The sequence below is a fragment of the Hemiscyllium ocellatum genome, chromosome 5 (assembly GCF_020745735.1).
Source record: "Hemiscyllium ocellatum isolate sHemOce1 chromosome 5, sHemOce1.pat.X.cur, whole genome shotgun sequence".
Taxonomy (NCBI): domain Eukaryota; kingdom Metazoa; phylum Chordata; class Chondrichthyes; order Orectolobiformes; family Hemiscylliidae; genus Hemiscyllium; species Hemiscyllium ocellatum.
In genome coordinates this window covers 116,721,401-116,740,139 of record NC_083405.1, presented here as the reverse complement: position 1 = coordinate 116,740,139, position 18,739 = coordinate 116,721,401, and the positions used below count along the sequence as shown (strand labels likewise).

The 18,739-nt window shown below is 41.1% G+C and overlaps 1 protein-coding gene across 1 annotated transcript in view; it reads left to right on the top strand.

Moving 5' to 3' along the window:
• Positions 1-18,739, top strand: part of nom1 (nucleolar protein with MIF4G domain 1) — a 65,105-nt gene that overhangs the window by 27,471 nt on the left and 18,895 nt on the right. The window contains exons 5-6 of the mRNA XM_060825612.1: positions 2,876-2,986; positions 16,887-17,048. Of these exons, the coding sequence (XP_060681595.1) occupies positions 2,876-2,986; positions 16,887-17,048 (273 nt within the window). The remainder of the gene's footprint in view (positions 1-2,875; positions 2,987-16,886; positions 17,049-18,739) is intronic.

Here is an 18,739-nt window from a genome sequence, read left to right as displayed (position 1 = left end):
TAGACTATTTTCTACACAGGAAAGGCTTTAGAAATCTGAAGCATCAAGGAATTTTGGATTCCAAGTTCAAGATTCTCTTAAGATTAACATGCTGGTTCATATTGTGGTTAGAAAGGCAAAAGTAATGTTCGCATTCACTTCATAGAAGAGAATACAAGAACCGAGATCCACTGCTGAGGCTGTGTAAGGTTCTGGTCATAAGGCATTTGTAATATTGTGAGCAGTTTTGGGTCCTCTATCTAGAACAGAAAGTGCTGGCATTGGTTGGGGGGTGGAGAAATTGATTCTGGAGGTGAAGAGATTGTCATATGAGGAACATTGAGGAGTCTGACTCTGGACTCAATAAAGTTTCAAAGACTGAAGGGGAATATGATCGAAACTTAGAGCATACAGAGAGGCTTGGATAGAGTGGACACTGAGAAGATGCTTCCACTAATCTGAGAGACAGGTATCTGAAGCCACTGTCCCAGAGTGAAAGGATGATCCTTCAGAACTGAGATGAGGAGGAATTTCTTCAGCCAGACTGTAGTGAATCTGTGGAACTCTTGACAACTGAGGACTATGGAGGCCAAGTCATTGAGTGTATTTAAGACAGAAATGTTCTTGATTACTAAGGGGATCAAGATTATGAAGAGAAGGCAGGAAATAGGGTTGAGAAACAAATCATGATTGAATGGCAGAGCAAACTCAATGGGCTGAATGGCCTAATTCTGCTCTTACATAGTCAAAGTCCGACAGCATGGAAATGGATCCTTCGGTCCAACTGTCCACAACAGCCATGTTCCCAAACTAAATTAGTCCCACCTGCCTGTGCTTGATCCATATTCTTCCAAACCTTTTATATTCATGAACATATCCAAATGCCATTTAAACATTGTCACTGTATCTGCTACCACCACTTTCTTTGGCAGTTCATTCCACACAGGAACCACTCTTGGTGTTTGAAAGAAAATTGCCCCTCATGTCCTTGAAGTCGTCTTCCTCTCAGCTTAAACACAGAACAAATGCCTCCTAGTTTGCCCCCATCCTAGGGAAATGATCCTTCTCATTCACCTTATCTGTGCTACTTATAATTTTATAAACTTTGAAAAGGTCACCCCCTCAACTCCTAGTCTTTCTAGTCTTATTTTTATCCCTCAAATCTTCCATTCCCAGCAACATAAAGCTTTTCTCATGATTGTTTTATTTCCTGCATTCAATGAAGTTGCTGAAATATCTTGTCAGATATGGCACCATCTGTGGAGAGAAAGCAGACTTAATGTTCCTAACGAAGAATCAAAAATATATATGACTGTCAGAATGATCTCCAAATACTGAAACATTTCTTCAACCCGTGTTCTTATACTGTCTATTTCGAAGACTCTCGTCCAGGGAATTGCATCACATATCTCATGTCTAAAACTATGCAGATTACTAACTAAACTAATAATTAGAGTTTAGTTAGAAACCGAATTAAGGCTTCAAATCCAGAATGACTTTTGGAATGTTATTTGATAAATTTCCTTTATCCTGGGAATCTGTTACATGAATCACCTCTGCATTACTTCTCATGCAATTATATCTTCCTAAAGTAATGAGACCAAGCTACTGTACACCATATTCCTGATGCGCTTCTATCATCATCCTGTATAACTGTAGCAAAACATCCCTACTTGGATAGTCCATTATTCTTGCATAAATGACAATTTTCCATTTACCTCCCTAATTGCTTGCAGTGCTTTCATACTAACTTCTTGTGACCTGTACACCAGGACGCACAGATACAGCTGTATTCTGAAATCTCTCAATTTAAACAATGTGCTGCTTTACTATTCTTTCTACCAAATTGAATAACTTCTCATATTCCCACATTGTACAGCATCTGCTAAATTTTTGCCTGGTCGGTTAACCTATTTGTATGCCTTTGCGATATCCATATGTCATTTTCACAACTTACTCTCCTACCTAACGGTATAATCACCAAATTTAGCAAGTAAACATTCAATCCCCTCATCCATATAATTGATTTTGATTTTAAATAATTGAGCTCCCAACTTTGGTCCCTGTAGGACTCAATTAATTACATCTTGGCAATCTGATAATGACCCATTTAGTCTTTCTCTGTGTTTCCCGCTAGCCAATGTTACCATGTTCATTAGTAAACACCTCTCTTTTTCCGCCCCCCCCCCCCCAAAAAACACTATGTGCTCTTATTTTGCGTGTTAACCTGTGTGACAACTTTGTTATTCCAAGTACGCAATATCTATATGTTCTTCTTTAGCCAGGTGGTTTGATCATCTGATCGGACTGCCTACGGAGACAACTTTGGCTCCAAACTCCTCTAATTTTTAGAGCAAATTTGTTTAACGATGGTGAGAAGATCAATTGAGACTTAAGTAATAAACTTCATATTCTGTTGGTGAATGTTAATTTTATTAAATGGACTCAAACAGCCAAGTGGGTTCCTATGTATCGAATGATTGTATACCCTTGAGTTTAGAAGACTGAGAGGGGATCTGATTGAGACATATAAGATTATGAAAGGATTGTTTCACTCTGGCAGCAAGAAACATGTTTCTGCTGATGGGCGAGTGCCGAACCAGAGGACACAGCTTAAAAATACGGGGTAGACCATTTAGGACAGAGATGAGGAGAAACTTCTTCACCCAGAGAGTGGTGGCTGTGTGGAATGCTCTGCCCCAGTCTCTGGATTCATTTAAGAAAGAGTTGGATAGAGCTTTCAAGGATAGTGGAATCAAGGGTTATGGGGATAAGGCAGGAAGCAGATACTGATTAGGAATGATCAGCCATGACGGTGCAGGCTCGAAGGGCTGAATGGCCTACTCCTGCACCTATTGTCTATTGATTACAGTGCAACTCACCTTTCCTCTTACAGATCCGTTTTATGCTGGAAACAATGCTTGCATTGAAGAATAATGATATGCGAAAAATTCCAGGTTATGATCCCGAACCTGTAGAAAGGCTTCGGAAACTGCAAAGGAATCTGGTATGTAGTGATGTAATTAAGTATCTGTCTTTATAAATGCAGCATATTAAATTTGTGATTTCTACTTAATTAATCGATGTCTGCTGCAATTTTTATCTAACTTGGACTTTTATAAAAGTGCAGTGAATCATAGTATGCACATGCAACACCATTCCACTCATATCATTCAAAGGAGTGATATCAGAATTACACCACATCAAATAGGCCAAAGTCACTATTTGAAGCTCCTGTCCAAACTACTCCCTACTGTCTATCTGTGGTCTCACCTAATGTTCAGAATCTCAGCACCATGTCGGACTGTCAGCTGAGCTTACAAACTAACATCTGTTCCATAACAAAGATAATTCACTTTTATTTTTGTCAGCACTCACCTTTGCCTCTCCCTCAACTGTCTACAAGCATATCCTACTAAAAGCCTCATTCGTTGTTTTGAGACCACTTGACTCAAAGAACTCATTGCTTTTCCGGCTATTTTCTACCATACGTGAAACTTTAGTTTTGTTTCGTTCGTGGGACTTGAGTATCACTAGCTATGCCAACATTGATTGCTGATACTAATTGCTTTGAAGAAGGCTATAGGGAGCTTTTACTTGTAGCAGTTGCAGGCCTTTCACTGTTAAGACACCCACTGTGCTGCTCAAGAGTTCCAAGATTTTGGCTTGCAACATTGAAGGAATGACGATATGATACCAAGATGGATGGTGTGTGCCATTTAAATGGAACTTGCAGGTAACTGTTTCTCTGCCTCTGCTGCCCTTGTTCTCCCAGCTGGTAGAGCTTGCCAATTTGGAATTGCAGGCAAAGGAGTCATGGTAATTTGCTGCGATAAGCCCTGTAGGTCTATAGTAACCAACACAAAGGTCACTATCGACTGGTTTACTACGTTGGACCTCATCCCACCCACATTGCCTTGCTATGTGGGTGTGTTTGACAGACCCCCACCCCCTAATCCTTGTTTATCATGCTGTTGCGTGACTTCCACTCCTGAAAGCTGTAAGAGTAATGAAAGATATGTGCTTTTGATGGGCTTTGTAAGCTTGTTGCATCGTAATTGTTTGATCCAGAAGAACTATCACTCTAGGTTGAAATAAGTTTTCTGAACAAGAACAATTCAGCCAGTCCTTCCTCTCTGTCATTGCCTGTCATGGGGCAATGGTTAGATTCTATTGTAAGAAATGATTATTGCCTGGCGCTTATGTGATGCAAATGTTACTTGCCATTCATCAGCCCAACCCTGGATAATGACTTTATTATGAGTATTTCAGAGTACTAATATTTGAGTCAGCCAACGTCTGCAATATATGCTCGTCTTTTAAAAATAAAGCAGCAATAGCAGGATAAGAAACTGTGTAACATGTTCAATGTGCGTAACATAGACCAGCCTGGACTTAAACAACATATAGATTGAAGTCATGTATTTGTGAACAACAGTTGTTTTCCATGAACAACAGTTGTTTTCCATGAACAAGAGAACAAGACGTTGAACCAATTGTAAATCAAACAGGCAAATTTGTACAGCATTTGAAAGAAGAATGTTTTCAGGAGCAGGTATTTGAGAGGAATGTAGCCCCCCCCCCCCCCCCCGGCAGCAGTCAGGGAAGGGGGTAATAGAATCATTGAATCCCTATGTGTGGGAAACAGGCCATTAGGCCCAACAAATCCACACCAACCATCTGAAGAGTAACCCAAACAGACCCATTTCCCCTACCCTCCATTCACCCCTGACTAATACACCTAACCTACACATACTTGAACACTATGGGCAATTTAGCATGGCCAATTCACCTAATCTGCACATCTTTGGATTGTGAGAGAGCACCCAGAGGAAACCCGCACTGACGTGGGGAGAATGTGCAAGTTCCACACAGATAGTCGCCCAGGTCTGAACCGGAATCGAACCCAGATCCCTAGCACTGTGAGGCAACAGTGCTAACCGCAGTGTTTCGTTAAGTTAGAAAGGTTGCTGTGGAAATTGCTTGTTTAATTGGCGATATATGGTTTACTCCCTGAGATATGAACAAAATATTTGACATTCAGGTGGAGAGTGGGATTTCAACAGAATATCCTACTTGTCTTTCTGAACTTGGAGATGTGGAGATGCCTTTTTATTCAGACAGATGAATAGCTGTTGAGAAGTTTCAGATGCTTTAGAGCCACTAGATGGCAATATGTGAATGGTCAGAACAACCCATAAAAGTGGCCTGCAATATCAACTGATACTTTTCCACAAACATTGTCGGGTGGTGATATTATCTCTGTCTCTGAGCCAGGAACCTGGTTTCAAGTCCCACCTGCTCCAAAGGTGTACAATAACCTTCCACTGAACACAGACAAATTTAAAATGGCAATTTATCATTAGCATACAATCAAGTCAGTTAGCTCAGTTAGTTGGATGGCTGGTGTGAGAGTGACACCAACAGCAATTCCCACGACAGCTGAGGTTACCACAAAGGACTCTACCCCTCAACCTGTCCCCTTGCCTGGTGACCCTCACGTTATACCACTACCAGTCATCTCTCTGTAATGAGACAGTAGACCTATGGTCCATGAGGACTAGCCAACTTTACCTTTGAGTAAAATAAATGATTTTAGATTTGGAGCACTTTTCCCACAAACTTTGGCATTGGGATTTTCAATTTTTTTTTAAGGGAAGCTTGTGATCTATTCATATTTCAAGTTCGAACTTGGTCACTTTTTTTGAAAGTTAGAGGAAAACTTTGAAGGGATTCCCATATGTACGTTTTGTCTGAGATCGAAATAAAATCGGATGCAAGATTTATTTGTAGCATAGTTATTCTATATGTTAAAAAGAATTTATACTTCTGTTCTGCTTATTCCTTGTCCACATGTTTTCATTATAGATGGTACAAACTACTGATACTGAGTCCTTCAAATTCCTATTTCAATAAAATAGGTATGAGGAGCTGCACACATTTATTTTAGCACAAACTAGTAGAAAGAACAAAATCCTACAGAAGTTTTTTTAGAATTTTGTTTCATAAATTTATTCAAATCCCATCTGCAAGTCCTGCTTGTTCTTCATCCAAGTCTGCATTGGCTCCCTCTTTCCTAATGAATGGAACCATTCCTATTGCTTTGATAAAAAGATTGCAAATAATTGAAACAGCACTAATCCCTGTGGCGATTCACTGGTTATACAGAGTCAGTAGTTCAGAATGGAAACAACCTGTCCAAACATAATCCCAACAAAATTAGTCCCCCCCCCCTCCTGGCCCATATCCTTCTTGGCCTCTATTTTCTGCTTCCAATTAACCAAGTATTCCACTGGCCATCATAATGCATTTTGCCCAAACTCCATTAGTTCTTGTTGCATGTAGCAATGTTGATATGCTTTATAAAACACCTCTTGGAAATCAAAGTCCATCACACTTCTAGAATCCCCATTTTCCTATTGTCTGTTATGTCCCAAAGATGTGTCTTCCACAAAATCATGTTGACTCTCCGTAATTGCATTGAGATTTTCCAAGTGTCCTGACGTAATAAATTGTAGCATTTTTCCTATGATAGACATTGGGCAAAGTAGTTTGTAGTTATTTATATTCTTGAATAGACTATTATACCGGTAGTTCTTGGATAAAGTGAGTTCCAGCAGCGCAATTTGCTTATAACGTCACTGAGGAATTAAGAATGGTATTTTCGGAAATGCTTACTCCAGTTTGCAATAGCACAGTTCCAGTGATGATCATTTCACATGCTTTGTTCTGTCCATGTGCCATTCTGCGCTTGCACCGATGTCCATGCTGGTCTTCATGCCATTTTGCTAATGCACCAACGTCAGCTGCCAAGAGAGTAGCTTTCTGTGAGAGGTACTGCACAGAGAGCAGCTTTCTGAGAGAGATACATGGAGCAACTTCCTGTGAAAGATACACTATTCTTGGATTATCCCTTTTTATTAGTAAAAAATGAAGGGGCATAGTGACAAAAACATTAGCAAGAAGCATCCTCGTGATAAAATTGCAAATGGTGAATACAAAAGAAAGGCTATTATACTGGAAGAGAAGCTAGATATTATAAAGCATTTTGACATAAGGAGAGAATATATGATATAGCTTGCTTAACAGGAACGAGGAAGTCAGCATGATGACCCTCTGTTCCTGCATTAACAATATTTTTAAATGTACTATGTTAAATTTACTCTTGTTCCATTGATAAATATGATTTATATCTTGATTTCAGGTTGTGCTAAAGTTTCTGTTAGACCTTTTGAGTGATTTTTGAGCATTGTATGTAATATTTCTTGCTGGTCTGCCCCAAACCCCACTTTTCCTATTGGCTCCATTATTTATATTAAGTGATTTTCTTTTAAGCAAGGTTTTGCTGGAAAGCAACTACAACATTATCGGAAAACTACCTGTATTTGATTAGATTAGATTAGATTACTTACAGTGTGGAAACAGGCCCTTCAACCCAACAAATCCACACTGACCTGCCGAAGCGCAACCCACCCATACCCCTACATTTACCCCTTACCTAACACTACGGGCAATTTAGCATAGCCAATTGACCTGTCCCGCACATCTTTGGACTGTGGGAGGAAACCGGAGCACCCAGAGAAAACCCACGCAGACGCTGGGAGAACGTGCAAACTCCACACAGTCTGTCGCCTGAGTCGGGAATTGAACCCGGGTCTCAGGTGCTGTGAGGCAGCAGTGCTAACCACTGTGCCACCGTGCCGCCCAAAGATATTTTCTAATCTAATAGTACCTTTCCAGACTCAAGAAAATTTGGGAAAATTTAAAACAGTGCATCCATTCCCTCCATAGCAGTTTCTTTTAGGGCTTTAATAGTGACGTTCATCAGGCCCAAGACAGATGTTGGCAAGGGAACGTGACTTGTTGAAGTGGCAGGCAACTGTAAGTTTGGGGTCACTTTACAGACCAAGCATGAGAGTTCTGCAGAGCTGTCACCTAGTCTATATTTCATCTCCCAATGCAGAGAAGACTGCACTGAGCAGCAAACCTTAGATGAGATTGAGAGAAGTACAGCTAATCGCTGCTTCACTTGGAAGGTGCGTCTGGGGTCTTGGATAGTGAGCAAGGAGGAGGTAAACAGGCAGGTGTTGCACCTTCTGCGATTGCGCAGGAAGATGTCGTGGGAGTGGAGGACGAGTGAACCAGAGTCCACTGGAGGGAGCAATCTCTGTGCAGTGCTGGCCCAGGAGGAGCGGGGGAAAATGTGTACGGTGGTGGCATGCTCTTGGAGTTGGCAGAAATAGTGGTTTATGATCCTTTTAGATGTAAAGGCAGGTGGGGTGGAAAGTGAGGAGTAGGGGACCATACCTTTGTTGTGGGAGGAAAGGGGTGGCAGGAGAAGTGAGGGAAATAGGTCAGGTACAGCTATGGGCCCCATCAATCATGCTAGCAGGGAATGCTCGGTTGAAGGAAAAGGTGGATATTTCTGAGGACCCCTCCCCCTGGAGGAAGAAGACATCATCAGAACAGATGAAATGGAGATGGAGAAATTGGGAGAATGGAATGGAGTCTTTCCAGGAAGCAAAATGGAGGATGTGTAGACTTCTCACTGTACTCCAGTACATGTGACTACAACAAATCAATTCAAAGGATGTGTGATCCAGGGAACTGTGGGTGTTGATGCATGTGTAATGGATATTACTGGCCAGTCTGTCTTCAGAACTGGAAACCAATGTCCAGAAAGTGAAGGGTGGAATCAGAGCTGGACCAGGTAAAGGTAAGAACCAGGTTGAAATTGGAAGGAAAATTGACAAATCAAATGAGAAATGGAGCAACATTGATGCCATGAAAGTACTGAAGAAAGAGGAGCAAATTACTGCTGATGCTGGAAACTACTGAAAACAAAAAATACTGGGAATCACAGGTCAGGAGCTCTGAAGTGTCAACCAAACTGCTAGCCTGCTTAACTTAGGACAGCCAGAGAATTTCTAGAAGCATGGCACTCAACCATGGACTCCATCAACAAGCACATTGACCCACGCCCACCATATTGGCCACGACAACGAACAACTAGAAACAGCAGAAGTGGAACCAAATAAATTCCAGGAGAGACAGTATGGCAGCGCTTCACAAGAGGCTCAAAAGCACTGAAGATGTCACCTAGACAGGGGACAAAACATGTGCAAATCAGCTTCACAGCTCGTCGAACATGCGCTTAATCATGTTAGCTTGCAGTCTCTCCATGGATGCTGCCTGACCGGTGATTTCCAGCATTTTTTGTTTTCAGTACTGGAGAAAAGAGTTGTGGGGCAGGGCAGGTAAACAGATCATCATAATTGACACCAATCCAGGTACCCATGGCCCCACATTTGAACTGAAGAAAGTAAGAGGAGTTAAAGGAGAGATTGTTCAAAGTGAGCATGAACTCCACCAGGCAGAATGGTGGTGATGGGGGTGGTTCAGGTCTTCTTTCCAGGAAGAAGCAAAGAGCCTGTGTGGAGTTTGCACGTTCTCCCCGTGTCTGCGTGGGTTTCCTCCGGGTGCTCCGGTTTCCTCCCACAGTCCAAAGATGTGCGGGTCAGGTGAATTGGCCATGCTAAATTGCCCGTAGTGTTAGGTAAGGGGTATATGTAGGGGTATGGGTGGGTTGTCGCTTCGGCGGGTCGGTGTGGACTTGTTGGGCCGAAGGGCCTGTTTCCACACTGTAAGTAATCTAATCTAATCTAAAAAGCCTGTCCATCTGATTAGATTAGATTACTTACAGTGTGGAAACAGGCCCTTCGGCCCAACAAGTCCACAAGCGTATACCACCCAGAACCATACATTTTACCCCTTCACCTAACACTAAAGGCAATTTAGCATGGCCAATTCACCTAACCTGCACATTTTTGGATTGTGGAGGCACCCGGAGGAAACCCACGCAGACACTGGGAGAATGCAAACTCCACACAGTCGCCTGAGGCGGGAATTGAACCCGGGTCCCTAGCACTGTGAGGCAGCAGTGCTAACCACTGTGCCACCGTGCCGCCCATCTGATGGGGCATGGATGTGTAGAGGATTCCATGTTCATGGTGAAGTAGAGGTGGCTTGTGTCACTTGGAAATTTTAAAACTGAAGAAAAGCATCAGAACAATCACATATAAATTGGAAGGGATTGGACAAGGGGAGAAAAAGCAGTATCAAGGTAGGAAGAAACTAGTTCCATGGGGAAGGAACAAGCAGAAACATTGCATCCAAAAAATTGCAGATGCTGGAATTCTGTAACAAAAATAGATATATCTGAGAAACTCAGCTAGTCTGGCAGTGTCTGTGGAGAGAAATCAGAGATGACATTTAGGGTCCAGTGTACCTTCTTCATAACTGATTAGTCAGGTGGAGGGAGAGTGTCGAAGGTGAGTGCAGGGGTCTGTGGGACAGGGAGAAATCTCTTACCCAAAGGAATGGGCACAGAGGCAAAGGTGACAGAAGAAGAATGTAACCTCAGGTTGTGCCCGAAGTTCATTGAAGTCGTGACAGAGATAAAACTAAAAGTTTGTTGAGAACAGAATGTTCAGCTTCATTGGGATAATAAATACCTGACAAGGTGGGTTTGGGAGAAAAGATGGAGACAGTGGGAAGGAGTGGTGAGGGAAGCTCAAAGTTTTTACAGCTTGATTCCTTAATGCCTGAATAGAAGAGAGGTTTCTTGTTGGAATATTTTATGAGCTGAAGGAGGAAATGAAACTGAGGGCAGGCCAGCTCTGAGATAGTGTGCAATGGTGCTAATGGTGAAAGAGCGTGCATATGACAGCGCATGGCACTCCGTGTGGATCGCAGTGCAGCGAGAACAGCTGTATGAGGTGCATTGTATATTACAGAGATATCTCTGAGCCCGAGTAGATTCAAAACACAAAGGTTGAACCTTCAGTTGGCATCCATGTGGAATGAATCTGAACCGGCGGCCTTTGCTGAACAATGATATAGATAAGTTGCAGAGCTGGGCGGAAATGTGGCAAATGGAATTCAATGTAGCTAAGTGCGAAGTCGTTCACTTTGGTAGGAATAACAAGATGATGATGGATTACTGGGCTAATGGTAGGCTACTTGGTAGTGTGGATGAGCAGAGGGATCTTGGTGTCTATGTACATAGATCTCTGAAAGTTGCCACCCAGGTAAATAGTGCTGTGAGGAAGGCATATGGTGTACTGGGCTTTATTGGCAGAGGAATTGAGTTCCGGAGTCCTGAGGTCATGTTGCAGTTGTATAAGACTCTGGTGAGGCCTCATCTGGAGTATTGTGTGCAGTTTTGGTCGCCATACTATAGGAAGGATGTGGAAGCTTTAGAACGAGTGCAGAGGAGGTTTACCAGGATGTTGCCTGGAATGGTAGGAAGATCGTATGAGGAAAGGCTGAGGCACTTGGGGCTGTTCTCATTGGAGAAGAGAAGGTTTAGGGGAGATCTGATAGAAGTGTATAAGATGATTAGGGGTTTAGATAGGGTAGATACTAAGAACCTTTTACCGCTAATGGAGTCAGGTGTTACTAGGGGACATAGCTTTAAATTAAGGGGTGGTAGGTATAGGACAGATGTTAGGGGTAGATTCTTCACACAGCGGGTTGTGAGTTCATGGAATGCCCTGCCCGTATCAGTGGTGAACTCTCCTTCTTTATGTTCATTTAAGCGGGCATTGGATAGGCATTTGGAAGTTATTGGGCTAGTATAGGTTAGGTCGGACTCGGTCGGCGCAACATCGAGGGCCGAAGGGCCTGTACTGCGCTGTATCCTTCTATGTTCTATGTTCTATGTTCTATGTTCTATGACGTGGTTATGGAAGCAAGTGCTGGCAAATATGTCAGTACACCAATGAAAGTAATGATGATGAACAGAAATCCTGCCAGAGAGAAGATCAGAACTACTACAAGATGGATATACCTGGAAGCAATGTGGTCAGAAATTAAACACTAAACTAAAACAAAGGATTACAGATACTGAAAATCTGAAACAAAAATAGAAGTTGCTGGAGAAATTTGTCATGTCTGGCAGCATTTATGGAGAGCAAGTAAAGCTCAAAATGCTAACTAGTCAGCCTGCTGTGCTGATAGTATTCAGTACTCTTTCTCTGTTTGAAGTTTCTCCTTACCTATTGGTTCTGGGTTTCTTTTAGTGAACACGTACAAAGTAACTGAATATTTGACTTTGCCATTTCATTCCTCTTTGTTATTTGTTCCCCAGGCTTGTTCTGTAGAACATCAACACTTCCCATATTAGAGAATATTTAAAAAAAAGAACGAATGTGGGCATTGTTGCCAAAACCAGCATTTCCTATCCATCCTAATTGCCCTTGATTTGAACTGAGTAACTTGCTAGGCCATTTCCCTGGGCAGTTAAAAATCAACCATTTTGTTGTTGGTCTGGAATCACATTAAAGTCAAACGAGATTGGGACAGCAGATATCCAAAGGATATTTGTGAATTAGATAGATTGATCACTGATCACTGTAAAAGCCTATGATGATTTCAGGTAACTTTTACTGAGACTACCTTATAATTACAGATTTAATTGAATTAAAATTCAGCAGATTCAGGATTTGGTAAAAACGAGGACTGCAGATGCTGAAAACCTGAGTCTGGATTAGAGTGGTGCTGGAAAAGCACAGCAGGGGACACAGCATTCAAGGAGCAGGAAAAATCTATGTTTCAGGCAAAAGCCCTTCATCAGGAACAGAGGCCAGGATTTGAACCAGTGTCAGCACAACGTTAGTCTAATCCTCTAGATTATTAAACCATTTTTCCCCCATAGTTACTGTTTTGCTTTTTAAATCCTTGTGGAAACTCTTAGATTGCATTTTTGTAGTTGTAGCTTGTGCACTTTCTCACTCTGTAGTTTCTCCTTCCTTTTCTTAGTCATTTTTTGTTAGCTTTTAAATTCTGCCCAATCTTCTGACCTACCATTAATGTTTGCGTAATTATGTACCATTCTTCAATTTAATATAAACTTTAACTTCCTTAGTTGGCCACAGCTGGTGCATTCATCCCACTCTCACTTGAATGTATCTTTGAACATTTTGGAATATCTTCTGAAGTGTCTGTCACTGCATTTGTATTTACCTATCCATTAATGTATTTTTCCACTTCACATTAGTCAGTTCTATCTTCATAGCCTTCTTCTGTACCCAGAAATTCAGTCATGTTCTGATCACTGCTATCTATAGATTGATTCACTAAGGTAACTAATTAATCCTATCCTTTTGTCCTTTAAGAATTTGAGAATAGCTTGCTCTCTGGTTGGCTCTAGAGCAGCTAATCTAAGGAAATATTAGCAAGGTTAGATCTCATGGAATACAGGGAGAACTGGCTCAAAGGTAGAAGACAGAGGGTGATGGTGGAGGGTTGTTTTTCAGACTGCAGGCCTGTGACCAGTGGAGTGCCACAAGGATCAGTGCTTGGTCCTCTACTTTTTGTTATTTACATAAATGATTTGGATGCGAGCATAAGAGGTACAGTTAGTAAGTTTGCGGATGACACCAAAATTGGAGGTGTAGTAGACAGCAAAGAGGGTTACCTCAGATTACAACAAGATCTTGACCAGATGGGTCAATGGGCTGGGAAGTGGCAGATGGAGTTTAATTCAGATAAATGCGAGGTGCTGCATTTTGGGAAAGCAAATCTTAGCAGGACTTATACACTTAATGATAAGGTTCCATGGAGTGTTACTAAACAAAGAGACCTTGGAGTGCAGGTTCATAGCTCCTTGAAAGTGGAGTCGCAGGTAGATAGGATAGTGAAGAAGGTGTTTGGTATGCTTTCCTTTATTGGTCAAGAGAGTTGAGTACAGGAGTTGGGAGGTCATGTTGCGGCTGTACAGGACATTGGTTAGGCCACTGTTGGAATATTGCATGCAGTTCTGGTCTCCTTCCTATCGGAAAGATGTTGTGAAACCTGAAAGGGTTCAGAAAAGATTTACAAGTGTGTTGTCAGGGTTGGAGGATTTGAGCTACAGGGAGAGGCTGAACAGGCTGGGGCTGTTTTCCCTGGAGTGTCGGAGGCTGAGGGGTGACCTTGTAGATGTTTACAAAATTGAGGGGCATGGATAGGGTAAATAGACAGTCATTTTCCTGGGGTCGAGGAGTCCAGAACTAGAGGGCATAGGTTTAGGGTGAGAAGGGAAAAATATAAAAGAGATCGAAGGGGCAACTTTTTCACGCAGAGGGTGGTACGTGTATGGAATGAGCTGCCAGAGGACGTGGTGGAGGCTAGTACAATTGCAACATTTAAAAGGCATTTGGATGGGTATATGAATAGGAAGGGTTTGGAGGGATATGGGCCGGATGCTGGCAGGTGGGACTGGGTTGGGATATCTGGTCAGCATGGACGGGTTGGACTGAAGGGTCTGATTCCATGCTGTACATCTCTATGACTCTATGAAGCTTCATTTATCAATCTGAGCAGTCCATTCTATATGATGATTAAAATTGCCCATTATAGTTGCTGCACCTTTCTTGGGGAGTATTTTTTTTCCATTCCTGTAGCCCCAACTTAATGGTGTTTATAGATAGGAGGCCAATAAACCGCCCTCTCAGTTGACTTGGGAGTTTTGCTATTTCTTAGCTCTAACCAAAGAAATTCAACGTCTTGTTCTTTAGAACTCAGTTCATCTCTCAATGTTATTTGCATATTAATTATCAGAGCAATCCCAGCATTGGCATCTTTCAGCCATTTCCTTGTAATGATGGTCATGTCAGTTCAAATAGAAATAAATATGTAGGACAGTTCGCCTGTTTGCTATGAATTTTATGGACACCCAGATACAGACCTGAGTGTCCATAGTCTCGTGCTATCCTTCTTCATTTTTAATCTCCACTAAATCTTGAAAGATTCATGCTCTGTCTTGTGGTTCCAAGTCCTGCTGTGTTAGCCCTTGCTATATTTACTTATGTAATGTATATAACTATTGTAAAACAGAATTGTTGACCCTTATCTATTCTTAAGTACATTTACGTACCTTGCATTAAGAGCTTCGTGGAAGCAGAAAACACTGCACAATATGCTGTTTAACCATGACTGTACATTACTCTTATGAAAAGGTTAATGTTAGCCTCTTCGAAAAATGCATTGTCTTTATATCCAGACTGTAAATGTGTCTGCTTAGTATAACAAAGGTTGTAAACATGCATGTTTACTTGACAGTTAAAAGGGGCCATTACAAGACCACTTCAGATGCTATGTGTTTTATTACCACTGTAATACCAGGCAGAATTTGTTTTATAGACTGAAAAATAAACAATGTGCGATTTGTTATGTTTTTCTTAACTTCATTATTTGGTTGTAAGTAAAACATAAAACTTACTTCTCTAGAACATCTGGACTCACTGAATGCAACACCACTGTTTTGCAAAGTCATTGTAAGGAGAGATGTAGATCTTTTTTTAAGGAAGATGTAGAAAATCAAACATTTTACCAAAAATATAATATGCCTTTTAGTTGTCAATTTAAGTAGCACTCCAATAGTGGGTGCATTAACGTGGTAGGAATTCGAATTTGAATTCAGCCCAACAAGTCCACACCGACCCTCCGAGGAGCAACCCTCCCAGACATATTCCCCTATCCTAGGTTGGCCCCTGACTAATGCATCTAACCTACACATCTGTATGGGCACTTTTGCCTGGCCAATTGCCCAAACCTGCACACCTTTGGACTGTGGGAGGAAACCCACGCAGACATTGGGAGAATGTGAAACTCTACACACAGTCGCCTGAGACTGGAATCGAACTCATGGTACTGTGAGGCAGCGGTGCTAACCACTGAGCCACCATGCCGCCCATTGAAATGAGAAGCTATCTTTGGCTTCAATTAGATTGTGGTTCCATTAACACAGACATGCTATCATTTATCAATGTGAGTATTGCTGGAATAAAAGGAACATTCTGTCAAATCATTACATCTTGCACTTAGTATCGATACAACAATGTCAAATTTCAGTGGGCGCGACAATTTAAACTGTATGAAAAAGGATGCTGATTGGTTGACAGCTCAACACTGATGAGTGAAGGAGTGATCGTGGTGAATACTACTGTCTTTCCCACAACTCTTCTCTTGAATTCAAAAATTCTTGGGCAAGTTCGACTTCATGCAGAAAAGGGATCTCTAAAGGTGAATACATATGGCTTCGAGCATGCCTAAGTAAGCCCCGTGGCAAGATGATGCTTAATTTATTTTTAGCATAATACTCCCCGCCCATGTCAAAGAGACGTACTTTGGATAATCGAGCTTCCTCTACATAATGTTCTGGATTTCGTAAGCACACACTGAGTTCTCTCATACTCTGCCAATAGCAGACAGCCAAAGAATACGTATGAGAGAGTCATCAGCACGGAAACAGACTCTTTAGTCAAACTCCTCCACGACAACCCGACATCCCAATCTGATCTCGCCCCATTTGTCAGCATTTAGCCCCCATCCTTTAAGCTTTCCTATTCATGGACTTTTCCAGATACCTTTTTAAATGTAATTGTAATAGCCTCCACCACTTCCTCTGGCAGCACACTCCATCCATGTGCCACTCTCTGCGTGAAGAAGTTTCCCCTTCGGCCCCTTTTAAATCTTTTCCCTCTCACCTTAAACCTGTGCCCTCCAGTTTTGGACTCTCACTGTTCCCAGTCATTGAGATAAATGGTTTACAAATCTGATACCACACCTGTCTTGAAATTCACCCACATTTGTTATGTGTATGATCGGCAGAATGTCTTTCTGGTCTAACAGTTGCATTATGTTAATGGTACTGTGAGGCAGCGGTGCTAACCACTGAGCCACCATGCCGCCCATTGAAATGAGAAGCTATGTACTGTCTACTGGATGAGTTGCAGCGACACACCAGTGGTTTTTCAGTGATATCTCCACAGAAATAAAAGGGCAGAACCATGAAATCACACTTTAAAGTATGTATTGATATTGAAAGAAAACAAGCTGCTTTATCTGTCCTGTCTTTGCAGATTCACAACAGCCGTGGTGACTTCCTCCTTCGTGCAACATTAGAAAACCTGCTGACAGCAGACCAAGTAGGACGGTGGTGGATTGTGGGATCTTCGTGGAGTGGTATCCCCATGATTGGTAACACAAGTACTAAAATGCAGCAAAATGTTGCTTTTGGCGAGGTTAGCATTTCAGTTGCTAATGTATAATCTTGTGAAGTTATTTTGTTTTTATTAATTCCTCCATTTTATAAGAGGTCAGTTAGGTTATCTGAAGGATGCAGCAATTAGCGCTAAAGGGATCAAAGGATTTGGGGTGAAAGCAGGACTGGACTATTGAGCTAGATAATTAGCCGTGTTCACGATGAATGGCAGAAAGAGTTTGAATAGCATATTTCTCTTACTTTCTATGTTTCTATATTAACCCTTCCAACCAAATATTTGATTTGAGTTACTTTCAACATGACGTCAACCTTGCTGATTTTTTTAATATATTTAGTTAAAGAAATGCTATGACCATTTGGCATTGAGTGCATGTTAATATGTCAGTAAAACACACCCTAAGTAATTAGGTTTGAACAATATCTTGAAAATTTTCTTTCTTCCAGAAGAATTGCAGGAATTTTGGTAAGCAAGAAGATAATTAGTTCCTGTGAAGCTGGCAGCTTCCTCTGTTAGAATATTCTACTGTAATCTAATTCCCCCAATGGCATTTCTTCCATATTTGTTTAATTCCTCATGACACAATTAAATCTGCTTCAGTTGACATTTGTAGAAAACCATCCATCTTCTAAGAATCATTTCATGAAATATTTATAATTATCTTTCATGATATTCTAAAAACGTTTTTTGGTTTAAAAGCCTTTCTAGCCACTGTATTGATGATCAGAAGGTTTTACTGCCTCAAGCTCTGTGATAATTTAAACATTACATTGAGAATTTCACTACACTTGCTATATTCAAATCCTCTTTCTTTACCAAAGAAAGACTATACGGTTTTCTGTTTTGACTCCTCTTTAATCCTGTTTCATGCAGCCTGCTGTGTTGTTCTTCACAGTTTGCCATTTATCATCCCTCGTGCCCCCAAATTTGATACCTTAGCATATTTCATGTAATTTCTTTTCAACCTTTGTCTTACTTGGGGAAAAAAAAACAGAAGACCTGAGGATTCCTGGAACACAACATTACATGTATCATGCAGAATTCACTTGCTCCCGCTCTGTCTTTTAACCTTGTCTCAATTCATGTTAAACTGTCACCATTAAATATTTTTCACCAGTCCAGTGCCCAGTACACTGTCTTTGACTTCAGTATTTTTTTCAAAATGTCTTTCTAATTTCCTTTCTTGCCTCTCTTTTGAGCTTGTTAATTCTTCAGGTGTCCTTCTACATAAGGCATCAACTTGGTCACATATATCTTCAGAAATTTTACATCTGGCCACACCATTTCTTCCATGAACCTTCAGTTTTTTCTGCAGTCATTTTGTATATAGTTCATGGACTATCAGTTTGTGCCTTGCTGTAACCAAATATACTGACTGTGACTTCAAAAGGAAAAATTGATTCATAAATTGTTTGGTTTTTTGATGTTAATGATTAAGAAATAATAAGTTTTATGTTTCCAATGATGTGTGAACACTGGTGGTCAAAGTGCTTGGGTAAAACTTATATTTTTGAAAAATAATAAGAATTATGGATATTGAAACTGAAGAACACTGGCTGTGACATGAAAATCTCTTGTTTGAAATACATGTTCTCTGGAGTGTATTTTCTTTTTTTTAACCTAACTTGATTACTTTATTGACATAAAATATTCAGTCTTTGAATTTTAAATAATTGTCAACTGATGTAGAACAGCCAGGAGAATGGAGAAAC